General features: G+C 42.0%; 2 protein-coding genes across 2 annotated transcripts; one reads left to right on the top strand and one right to left on the bottom strand.

Annotated features, from left to right (window-relative positions):
• Window positions 1-1202: 1202 nt before the first annotated feature.
• Window positions 1203-3719, bottom strand: LOC120861621 (formin-like protein 20). Its single transcript, XM_040237331.1, has 4 exons — window positions 3658-3719; window positions 3172-3532; window positions 1457-1615; window positions 1203-1423 (listed from the first exon to the last, which is right to left on the bottom strand). Exons 1-3 carry the CDS (start codon window positions 3717-3719, stop codon window positions 1523-1525), a joined length of 516 nt encoding a protein of 171 aa, XP_040093265.1. The 3' UTR covers window positions 1203-1423; window positions 1457-1522.
• Window positions 3695-9188, top strand: CUNH4orf36 (chromosome unknown C4orf36 homolog). The gene is made up of 3 exons (XM_040237286.1): window positions 3695-4288; window positions 8212-8366; window positions 8598-9188. Exons 1-3 carry the CDS (start codon window positions 4224-4226, stop codon window positions 8729-8731), a joined length of 354 nt encoding a protein of 117 aa, XP_040093220.1. The 5' UTR covers window positions 3695-4223; the 3' UTR covers window positions 8732-9188.
• The last annotated feature ends 2894 nt before the right edge of the window (window positions 9189-12082 follow it).

The following is a 12082-nucleotide window of genomic DNA, read 5'->3' as shown; positions in this document are numbered from 1 at the left end:
TGCATGCACACACATATGAAGTACCTAGAACAGTAACCAAAGCACAGTCAATGTTATCATATCAATAATGTTTTTGTGTTATTTTTTTTTCCAGCCATGCCAAGTGAGATCTTAGTTCCCCAACCAGGGAATGAACCCTGTGCCCTCTGCACTGGAAATGCACTCTTAACCACTGCACCACCACAGAAGTCCCTGATAAGATTATGCCTCCTTTGCAGTCCTCCTTGTATTTTATCACTAGATGGCGGCAATGCTCCCTTAACCAATTTAAATGAAAAGGGACAACTTTCTGAAGAGTTGAAATTAGTGAAGGCTTATCCAATAGGAAGATGTGTGTAGGGCATCAGAAAAATAAGGGGGAGCGGTTATATAGATTCAGAGAGAGAAGAGGAAGGAAGGAAGGAGGGAGGGAGGGAGGAAGGAAAAAGAGGGCAAGGGAAAGATGGAGAAGAAGAGAGAAATGTTTAGAAATAACTTGATATTGCAAAAGAAAACAATGAAATAGTGATAATGGGGTGGGGATAGAACCAGATCTTATTGAATATCATTTCACATTCTATAGGATCTAGTGTTATTTTTGTTTATAAATACACATAGGGAGTGGTGGTTACTATATACTGTTGACCCTTGAACAATGCAGGGATCAGGGCCACTGATCCCCACACAATCAAATATCTGACTATAACTTACAGTTGGCCCTCCATACCTGTTTCCTCTGTATTCACAGATTTATTCATCCTTGGATCATGTGGTAATTACTGAAAAAAATCCACATATAAGTGGATATGCACAGTTCAAACCCATGTTGTTCAAGTGTATTTTCTGTGTTGACAGTTTTTAAAGATCTATAGTGGTCCTAGGGCTTCCCTTAAATAATCTGCCTACAATGCAGGAGACCTAGGTTTGATCCCTGGGTCAGAAAGATCCCTTGGAGAAGGAAATGGCAACCCACTCCAGTATTCTTGCCTGGAAATTTCCATGGACAGAGGAGCCTGTTGGGCTACAATCCATGAGGTCCCAAGAGTCCGATAAGACTTAGCAACTGGACCACCACCATGGTGGTCCTAAAGAGATTTAGCAATATCAGCTGCTCAGTAAATGTCAGTAAAGCATAATGTGTTTTACTGTTCATTTAAATTAAATCATTAACCTCAATTGTAAAAATGTGGCTATTTTCCTCTTTGCAAAATATTCCTTCTACATTAAGACACTTAATGGTACATTAGTTATCTATTGCTCTGTAACAGATATCTGTAAGTTTGGTGGCTTAAAATTATGATTTATTATCTCATTTTTTCCTGAGGGCCAGGAATCCTGAAGTGACTTAGTGAAGGGGTTCTGGCTTAGGCTCTCCCATGAAATTTCAGTAAAGACATGATCTGAGGCTACAATCATCTGAAGGCCTGCCTGAGCCTTGGAGGATCTGCTCCCAAGATGGTTCAGTCCCTTGGAGGATCTGCTCCCAAGATGGTTCAGTCACATGGTTGGTGTCAAGAAGCTTCAGCTCCTTACCAATTGTTGGCTAGAGGCCTTCATCCCACTGCATATGAATTTCTCCGTAAGTTGGCTTGGGCATCCTTCCAAGATGCAGCCGACCTCTTCCAGGGTTAGTGATCCAAGAGAGACCACAAGAAGGAAGCCATGACAGCTTTTATGACCTGGTTTCAGAAGTCATGCTCTTACTTCCACCATATTTGTTCAAAGTGAGTCACACAGAAAATAACTACAATTGTCAGCAATATATACATATATAAAAGAAATGGGGGTTCCCATATGGAGAAATCACAGTCTGATCTCTCTCAGTATGACCACATCCTCTCCCTGCATCTTGATTTGTTCATCTATAAAAAGAATACAGGCCAGGAAACCATGGCCACTTCAACTCTAAGGTACTCTATCCCTGCTCCATCTGGGTGTGACCTTAGTTAACAACCTGGTGCTCTACCAGTGTGTCAACCCTACCAGCTTGTTCTAATTAAGGTGGGAGCTAGAACCAGAAGTGGGGCTTCCCAGGTGGCCCTAGTGATAAAGAACCCGCCTGCCAATGAAGGAGATTTAAGAGATGCTGGTTCCATTCCTCGGTCGGGAAGATCTCCTGGAGGATGGCATGGCAATCTACTTCAGTATCACTGCCTGGAGAATCTCATGGACAGAGGAGCTCCACGGGCTACAGTCCACAGGGGCCCAGAGAGTCAGACAGGATTTAACACAGTATCAGAAGTAGCTAGTCAAAGTGAAAAGCACACTGGGTTTGGATTCAAAGTGAAGTCGCTCAGTCGTGTCCGACTCTTTGCGACCCCATGGGCTATACAGTCCACGGGATTCTCCAGGCCAGAATACTGGAGTGGGTAGCCTTTTCCTTCTCCAGGGGATCTTCCCAACCCAGGGATCGAACCCAGGTCTCCCGCATTGCAGGCGGATTCTTTACCAGCTGAGCCACACGGGGGAAGCCCTTAGCTTCAAAAGTTGGCCCTGAACCTCACTTAGCTACCGGACCCTAGGCAGTCCTTCAATCTTAGTTCAATTCGCCTCTTTACAACTGGAATGCTAATCCCTCGCCCATCCCATAAAGTTATTAGGCTCAAAATTAGGTAGTTGGGCATTTACCCTGTGGCAGAGAGTTTACAGACCCGACCTTTGATCATCGCAACAACCCTGTAAGATATAGAAATATACTTGTTTTACCGGTGAAAGAAATTGCGGCTTAGACAATTCACGTAGGCAAGATTAACTTAAAAGTCATTAACTTAAAAGTGGCGGAACTAGGAGTCTAACCCAGTTCTGACGCCAAAACCTGCGCGCAAAATAGAAGTAAACTACTTTTGTTTGCCATTAAGCGGTGACCATCTGACATAGTAATAAAGATTCGTCCTGAGTCACCATCCTGTAAGGACTTCAGAAACGTGTCCATCAGACCACGTTTTCGCAAGCCTACTTTGCCCATAACGCTCATCAGATGTCTGGAGTATCACTGTTTGAAGCGGCCCTGACGCATGAGGCGTGCGGGAACTAACGCGGCTTCCGCGCCCTCAGGGCACGCGGGAGACTCACGCACGTCCACACGTCAGAACCCGGCGCGTTTCTCTAAGTGCTGCCCCCAAGTCTCCCAGGTCGCTGCACTCAACCCCCTCCCTGTCAGAAGCGTCGTCTTCAGGGAAAGGCCTAGCTTACAAGCGCTCTCGTTCGCTGTGGGCTTGGTTCCGTCAAGCGTGAGCCGGCCGTCGGCTGTGGGACGCCGAGCCCCGGGCCTCTCGCGGGCGGGGCCGGCACCACAAAGCCCTTTATGGAGGCTCTGGCCTGACGCGGGGCCGCCTGCACCTCCAGGCGCGAGCAGGAAGGAGGCCTGTGCGCGCGGCCATGGACGACTAAATGGGTGTGCGCTCGGCCTTCGACCCACGGGCCCCGAGACCCTCCCACACCCCAGCCAGGGTAATCAGGCGCCGGCGTCCTCTCGCCGGCAGCAATCTCGCGAGGCTTGGGCGGAGTGGCCGCGCCCGCCGCGTGTGTGGCGAGTGTGGGAGGAGGGGCGGAGCTAGGCGTGGGTGGGGACGGCGCGAGGAGGGCCGGCCCCGCCTCCTCCTCACAATCTTCCTTCCCTCTCCTCTCTTCCCTCCTCCTCACCCCCTCTTCCCTCCCCTCTTCATCTCTTCTCCCTACCCCGGGCTCTGCGCATCCAGCGGGGAGGATACCCATCCCGAAGCCTGAGCTGAAGGAGGCATGGGAGTGGTGCATGAAGTGGGTCACATTTTAAGCGCAGAAGGGAAAACCTGGGAGGAAGGTCTGCAGTCTTTAAAAGGATGGAGGACGGAAAGTCCCTGTGCCCGCCCGAGCTTTGTGGCTTAACACTGTCACGTTTGAGACACGTTTTGGTGTTGAGGTTTTTTCAGCCCATTTGGCAGGCTTTAGGCAAGGACAGAATACGGGGCCAGAATATTGATGCTGTTTACCTGGCATTTTCTCCTAATGTGGCAAGAAGTGATCAAACGAGTTAGTGGAAAATAGAAGAGAAAAGAGGTTCAGTTCATGAACATCGGTTAGGGAGGTTCTTAGATTCAGACTTTTTTTTTTTTTCTGGATCTTTTTATTATTTGGATATTAAAATAGTCAAGTGAATACTTTATCTTAATTAGGTGCGTTGCAATCATTTCAGGCAAAGTGAACAAGAATATCTGAATCATTACATCAGGCACCTGTGTTAGGAAATTGGACTGTAATAATTCACCATGGCCTATGGCTTGCAGAGAAAGAATGGAGTAGAAAAGCTTTTGCGGTGCAGTTGTTATAAAGTGTAAGTATTTTTATCAGGTAAGCACTGACTCAGGCTTGGGGGGGGGGTGTCCTAGTTAAAAGTCCTGGACATCCCGTGAGATACTGGACTGTATGAGGCATTTTCTGGTGCCTGGATACTGATTTTTTTTTTTGATACTGATTTTTAAAAAGGAAAATGCTTTTATAAGGATTGTTAAGTATTCTTACTTGGTTTTTTACAACAAAACAAATTTCAAATGAGAAGACTAAAATTTGGTAATATCAAAGTCCCTCAGTCATGTAGTAAGAGAGTGACAAGGATTGAAGTCTGAGTTTTCCTACTCTAAAGCAGCATTTTCTACTACTGACAACAACCTTAAAATACCTCTTTAGATAGTGTAAACCTAACTAAAAATGCCTTGGTGTCTGATACATCTTAACAGAATTCTAGATTAACTGGTACAGAGAGTTAGTTTTGAATCCTGTGTGTTTGGCGGGTAGTAAATGGACAATATGGGCTTTCCAATCAAGAAGCCTGGGGCTCTGGAAATGTAAATTGGTACAGTCACTGTGGAGAACAGTATGGAGGGTCCATGAAAAACTAAAAATAGAACTACCATATAATCCTGCAGTCTGACTCCTGGGGATATATCCAGAGACAAACATGATCTGAAAGGATATGTGCACGCCCGTGTTCACTGCAGTACTGTTTACAATAGCCAAGACATGGAGACAATCTAAATATCCATTGAAAGAGGAATGGATAAAGAAGATGTGGTCCACATATGCTCAGCCATTAAAAAGAATGAAATAATGCCATTTGTCGCAACATGGATGGACCTAGAGAGTGTCATGCTGAGTGAAGTAAGTCAGACAGAGGAGGAGAAATGTGTGTGACTGTCCTTATATATGGAATCTAAAAAGAAATAAACTTACAAAACAGAGACTGACAGAAAAGGAACTTATGGTTGCTGCGGTGGGGGAGTTGCAGGGGGATAATTAAGAACTATCTTAACTGTTTTAACTAAGGGATAGGTAACTTTAGGAAATACTTCATGTATACACTGCTGTATTTAAAATGGATAACCAACAAGGACCCATTGTTAGTAAAAGGAACTCTGCTCAAAAAAAAAAAAAAATAAAATAAAAAACAACACAAAACAAAAAAACCTACCAAGAAAACCAGGGCTCAAAGCCTGGCTCTGCCTCTGGCTGCCCATGCTGCTTTGAGTAAATTACTTAACTTCTTTGTGCCTTGGCTTCCACATCTGTGAAATGAACAGATCAATACCGAGCCACATGGTATGGAACACAAAAGAAGTAATGTAGGTAAGGGACTTGTATGTTGTCTGAAATAATAGTAAACCCATAGTGAACCTGGGTGGCTACTACATGAGGGTTTCACTCTGTAGTACTCTTGTGCTACCTTGTTTTCAATTTTTGAACTTGTTTTTTAACCTCTCTGCCGCAATCTATGATACATTTATCATTGTGAGTCAGTTGAATTTTACTTTTTGACAATATTCTAAGAAGGAAATGGAGACATCCCACAGGGTTATAAAACCAGAGTTATGGGAAAACTCATTATTGCACTCTGCTTAGATCTGTTAGTTCAGTATGACTTTAGACCTTGAACTATAGGCAAATAACCACTGTAGTCATTGTTGCAAGCATAATTTTTATAACAAAGATATTCCTGTATTTGGAGAATGATTTAAAGCACTGATTCTGTGGTTTTGGCTATATAGCATTTTATATCATGAATAATATTTGCAAAACCAGTGTCTTCTCTGTCAGTCTCACAAGAAAGTATTTGATATCATTCTGTTTATAAAAGCAGCTAAGTTAAGAGGAATAGAATGGTGTTCTGTGTCACTCAGTCGTGTCTGACTCTGTGACCCCATGGATGGTAGCCTCCCAGGCATCTCTGTCTATGGGATTCTCCAGGCAAGAATACTGGAGTGGGTTGCCATGCCCTCCTCCAGGGGATCTTCCTGACCCAGGAATTGGACTAGGGTCTCCTGTATTACAGGCAGATTCTTTCATTTGCTCAGGCAGTTTTTCACTTTGGGCTTTTTTTGGTTAAACAATTTTAGAAGATCAAAACCATTTAACATTTTTATTTTCAAATGCTTTGAAAGGAAAATAAAAATGTTATCTCTCATATCTCCATTCTCATCCCTATACTACCTGCCCAGTCCCACTCAGGTAAAATGTTTTATCTTTTCCTACAATTTCTGTCTCTTGTATGTGATACACGTACATACACATATGTATATACACACACATTTTTGCATATGGGGGATTATATTGAACTTTGCTTCCTCCCCTACTTTATCTTATGTAGCCTAGTGAGCACAGATTCTAGAGTCTGATTTTCTGAGTTGAAATTTCAAACTCAAGCCTTGTGATCTTGAGTAAATTGTAGATTTTAGACATTTATGTCTTAGACTTTAGAACACTTTTGTTCTTTTAGTCCATAATGTCATCAGTGTCTCAACTGTATTTACATCATTTATATAAACCTGTAGTATGTATGTGTGCATACATATATGTATGTACACACTCCTATATAAGTATACATAGATAAATCTGTACATGCATTAAAATTTCAAACCCAAGCTTTGTGACCTTGAGTAAATTTTTCTCTGTTCCTGCTTCCCAACCTATAAAATAAACATAATAGCACCTTGCCTATTTCATAGATTACTGTGGCAATTAAATGTGTTTATATATGTAAACTGATTAAAAGGGTATCTAGCATGTAGTAGGTGCTAGATAAACATTAACTGTTTGATTGCTCATCTTTCCAAATCCATAGATAAAGATAAACCTCATTCTTTCATTACATATGTGTACTACAGTTTCGCCAGGCTCTTCTTTGTAGACATTAAGACTATTGTGTGAGGTTTTTTGGATAAGCAATGCTTCACTGAGGATTCTTGTAAATACATCTTTGTGTACTTGTTCAAGTGCATTTATAATAGTTGTAGACTTCAAGTCACGCCTTAAGGTTAGATGATAAAGTAACAAGGAAGCTGGAGGAAGAAGACAGATGGCATGTATGTAATAAGCTCATTTCGTCTACTTATACCAAAGCAGGTCTTTCCCCTTTCCTCATACATATGAATTCACATTGACTGTAACTGAGAAACATAGCTGATACTTAAAACTTCCAAAGTAGGATACATAGAACAATCCATTAAAATTTCATTGTGATTATTTTTAAATACTGTAGTTTGGGATTTCATTCCTTTTTCCTGTTTTCTAAGGATTCTGTTGATACTTCTAAACACACCTGGGTTACATCTCAGGTCTGGTTCTCAGTTAACTTCTGAGTCTTTGTTCCCTTGTCTTACCTCCATGGTGTAGTAAAGATTAAAATCAGATCATGGACTTCCCTGGTGGTCCAGTGGCTAAGACTCTGTGCTCCCAGTGCAGGGGGTATGGGTTTGATTCCTGGTCAGAAAACTAGATCCCACATGTCAAAACTAAGAGTTTGCATGCTGCAACTAAGATCCAGCACAGCCAAATAAATATTTCTAAAAAAAAAAAAAAATCAGATCACACACTCAAAGCTTTACTGTGTGCCAAGCACCATATTCATAATATTCCATTTGTTCCTTCCCTAATGTGATCATATTTTTGATCAAGAAAGACTTGGAGCTTACAGTTTTTAACTACATCCTCTTTAAAGACATGGAAAGATTGGATTGACTGCATGGAGTCTGTTTTGTGAGCTGAAGTCCCTATCATTATAATTTATGGTTATTTTTCAATATATTAATATTTCTACATTGAAAGATTATAACATGTTGATTAAAGGCTCCTTCTCCTGGCTAGATTTGCAACTCTGGAAAATCCTGAATACTTCTCTGCAAACCAAAATCTCTAGTGGGAAATGGAACTGAGAACGCAAATGTAATATTTATATCCTGTTGAATGAGTTAATTTTTGCCCCAGACAGGAACCCTGGGAACTTGCACTACTCACACAGACGTGGTACACGAAACTAGCCAACATCAAGTTGCCTTTCTTGGAAGAAATTGCATTTGGTAGCTGTGTACACCTCAAAAAATGTAAAACCATTAAGGATGGTCTGCTCCCTTCAGCAGAATGTAAGTTCTGTAGGAACTACTTTAATAAATTGCAAATTTTGTGTGTTATTTTGATGATTGGACATGTGTTTAAATCTGCTCACTCACACTCAGGCTCCCTTCTGTGTAGCTCTGTCTTCTTGTTTGGCATTCAAGAATGTGGATTTTTCTGTGTGATAAATATTCATCTTGGACTGAACTATGCCTGGTAAAAAATGTCAGTTGGATTGCTTCATGTATTTTATTTTTCAGCCATCCAATGTGAAAGGGAGTATGAAATGAAGCGCTTGAATAACCTGAAATGTCAGGAAAATGCAGCTAAGAAAATTCAGTTTTCCCTAAGGGAAAGGCCAATTGGTTTGAGAAGACCTCTTCCACCTAAGTGACTGTCATCTCATAGTTGAATCTGTTCTCCGTGGGTTTTGCATCCAAAGAGGATGAAGGACTCTGACCTTTCCTTGTGTGCTGTCGGATGCATTCGTCTGAATGCCCCCTGGTGGATGAGCCAGCTCCTGTGGGTTATGGACAGCTCTTAGCCGACAGCTCTTAGCTGACAGCTCGCAAAGATCTGTGTTCCAGCCACGTATTTGTGCCGTTGTATCACAGACAATAGCACTGTAAGTAGATGAAAATGTTGCTGGCATTGAGTCACTTGTGCTATTCATTTTGATTTTTGTAAAATTGCACCAAGGTAAGGGGAAACTCCTTGTCAGAGGCATTGCCCCCTGCCCCCAAGAGACATTATTTTGAAGAATATTTTGAATTTTCATCTTTGAGACCCCCAAGGAGGTGCCAAAAAAGGAGAGAGACAAATTATTTTTAAAGCGTAAAAAATTTTGTTAAGTGGGTTTCATTGTAGTAACCTAGTTTCCAGTTTTCAATGAAACATCATTTATTATTCTTATGTGGTACTTTATTTTTTAAAAAGTATTTATTTGATTGTACCAGGTCTTAGTTGCAGCATGTGGGATCTTTTAGTTGTGGCGTATGGGATCTATTAATAATTCCCTGACCAGAGGTCAAACGTGGCCCCCCCTGCATTGAATGGAGCATGGTGGTCACTGTACCACCAGGGAAGTCCCTCTCATGTGGAACTTTAAAGTGGCAAGTTTAAAGTTTTTGTTCTCCAAAAAACCATCTTTTTCCTTTGGCCTATTTTCATACTGTCTCTCTGGGATGCCCTCTAGAGCATGTGGAATGCACATACATACGTGAAAATGACATGAAAATACAAAGACAGCATCTGTGAGGAAAACTCACTTGTACAGAGTGGTTGGAGAATGGGGAATTGACTAACTGGAAAGAATTGGATTTGCGTATACCAATTTTCCTAGAATTTGAACCCAGTAAAGTACACTTGGATATGAAGGCTATATTTAAGCACAATTACGTGTTTATTGCAGGCTTCTCAGGTGGCTCAGCAGTCGAGAAACTTCCTGCCAATGCAGACCTTGGTTTGATCCCTGGGTATATCACCTGGAGAAGGAAATGGCAACCCACTCCAGTATTCTTACGGGGAAATGGCATGGACAGAGGAGCCTGGTGGGCTACAGTCTGTGGGGTTGTGAATGAGTCAGACACGACTTAGCAACTCAACAACAACAAACAATGTGTGCAGTATTTAGCAACTGACTTCAGTCTAGTCGCTCAGTCGTGTCCGACTCTTTGCAACCCATGGACTGCAGTGTGCCAGTCTTTCCTGTCCATCACCAACTCCCAGAGCTTGCTCAAACTCATGTCCATCGAGTCAGTAATGCCATCGAACCATCTCATCCTCTGTGGTCCCCTTCTCCTCCTGCCTTCAGTCTTTCACAACATAGAGTCTTTTCCAGTGAGTCAGTTCTTCGCATCAGTGGCCAAAGTATTGGAGTTTCAGCTTCAGCATCAGTCCTTCCAACAAACATTCAGGACTGATTTCCTTTAGGATTGACTGGTTTGATCTCCTTGCAGTCCAAGGGACTCTCAAGAGTCTTCTCCAACACCACAGTTCAAAAGCATCAATTCTTCAGTGCTCTGCTTTCTTTATGGTCCACGTTTCATATCCATACATGACTACTGGAACAAACATAGCTTTGAGTAGATGGACCTTTGTTGGCAAAGTAATGTCTCTGCTTTTCAAAATACTGTCTAGGTTGGTCATAGTTTTTCTTCCAAGGAGCAAGCGTCTTTTAATTTCATGGCTGCAGTCACCATCTGCAGTGATTTTGGAGCCCAAGAGAAGAAAGTCAGTCCCTGTTTCTATTGTTTCCCCATCTATTTCCCATGAAATGATCAGACCGGATGCCATGATCTTAGTTTTTTAAATGTTGGGTTTTAAGCCAGCTTTTTCACTCTCCTTTTTCACTTTCATCAAGAGGCTCTTTAGTTCCTCATCACTTTCTGCCATAAGGGTGGTGTCATCTGCATATCTGAGGTTATTGATATTTCTCCTGGCAATCTTGATTCTAGCTGTGCTTCATCTAGCCTGGCATTTCTCATGATGTAGTCTGCATATAAGTTAAATAAGCAGGGTGACAATATACAGCCTTGAGGTATTCCTTTTCCTATTTGGAACCAGTCTGTTGTTCCATGTCCAGTTCTAACTCTTGCTTCTTGACTTGCATACAGATTTCTCCGGAGGCAGGTCAGGTGGTTTGGTATTGCCATCTCTTTAAGAATTTTTCACAGTTTGTTATGATCCACACAGTCAAAGGTTTTGGCATGGTCAGTGAAGCAGAAGTAGATGTTTTTCCATAACTCTCTTGCTGTTTCTATGATCCAACAGATGTTGGCGATTTGATCTCTGATTCCTCTGCCTTTCCTAAATCCAGCTTGACCATTGGAAGTTCTTGATTCATGTACTGTTGAAGATTTGCTTGGAGAATTTTGAGCATTACTTTGCTAGCGTGTGAGATGAGTGCAGTTGTGCAGTAGTTTGAACATCCTTTGGCTTTGCCTTTCTTTGGGATTGGAATGAAAACTGACCTTTTCCAGTCCTGTGGCCACTGCTGAATTTTCCAAATTTGTTGGCATGTTGAGTGCATCACTTTCACAGCATCATCTTTTAGGATTTGAAATAGCTCAGCTGGAATTCCATCACCTCCATTAGCTTCGTTCGTAGTGATGCTTCCTAAAGCCCACTTGCTTTCACATTCCAGGATGTCTGGCTCTAGGTGAGTGATTACACCATCATGGTTATCTGGGTCATTGAGATCTTTTTTGTACAGTTCTTCTGTGTATTCTTGCCACCTCTTCTTAGTATCTTCTGCTTCTGTTAGGTCCCTACCATTTCTGTCCTTTATTGTGACCATCTTTGCATGAAATGTTCCCTTGGTATCTCTAATTTTCTTGAAGAGATCTCTATTCTTTCCCCGTCTATTGTTTTTCTTCTATTTCTTTGCATTGATCACTTAGGAAGGCTTTCTTATCTCTCTCCTTGCTATTCTTTGAAACTCTGCATTCAGATGCTTATATCTTTCCTTTTCTCCTTTGCCTTTCACTTCTCTTCATTTCTCAGCTATTTGTAAGTCTTCCTCAGGCAACCGTTTTGCCTTTTTCCATTTCTTTTTCTTGGGGATGGTCTTGATCACTGCCTCCTATACAATGTCATGAACCTCCGTCCATAGTTCTTCAGGCACTCAAATCTAATCCCTTGAATCTATTTGTCACTTCTGCTGTAAGGGGTTTCAATTTAGGTCATACCTGAATGATCTAGTGGTTTTTCTTACTTTCTTTGGTTTGAGTCTGACTTTGGCAAT

This window comes from Oryx dammah, unplaced genomic scaffold (assembly GCF_014754425.2).
Source record: "Oryx dammah isolate SB20612 unplaced genomic scaffold, SCBI_Odam_1.1 HiC_scaffold_3, whole genome shotgun sequence".
In the NCBI taxonomy this organism is placed as follows: Eukaryota; Metazoa; Chordata; class Mammalia; order Artiodactyla; family Bovidae; genus Oryx; species Oryx dammah.
Note: the sequence above shows the minus strand (reverse complement) of the source record. Positions and strands in the feature narration are given on the sequence as shown.

Excerpts from the sequence above, each read along its gene's own strand:
- CUNH4orf36 (XM_040237286.1), top strand. The coding sequence starts at position 4,224 with ATGGCCTATGGCTTGCAGAGAAAGAATGGAGTAGAAAAGCTTTTGCGG. Across the intron at positions 4,289-8,211 it reads CGGTGCAGTTGTTATAAAGT|ACAGGAACCCTGGGAACTTG; the intron begins GTAAGTATTTTT and ends TTTTTGCCCCAG. Across the intron at positions 8,367-8,597 it reads TCTGCTCCCTTCAGCAGAAT|CCATCCAATGTGAAAGGGAG; the intron begins GTAAGTTCTGTA and ends TTTATTTTTCAG.
- LOC120861621 (XM_040237331.1), bottom strand. The coding sequence starts at position 3,719 with ATGCCTCCTTCAGCTCAGGCTTCGGGATGGGTATCCTCCCCGCTGGAT. Across the intron at positions 3,533-3,657 it reads CTGGATGCGCAGAGCCCGGG|CTCCGCCCCTCCTCCCACAC; the intron begins GTAGGGAGAAGA and ends ACCCACGCCTAG. Across the intron at positions 1,616-3,171 it reads CACAGCGAACGAGAGCGCTT|ATCACTAACCCTGGAAGAGG; the intron begins GTAAGCTAGGCC and ends GGTCTCTCTTGG.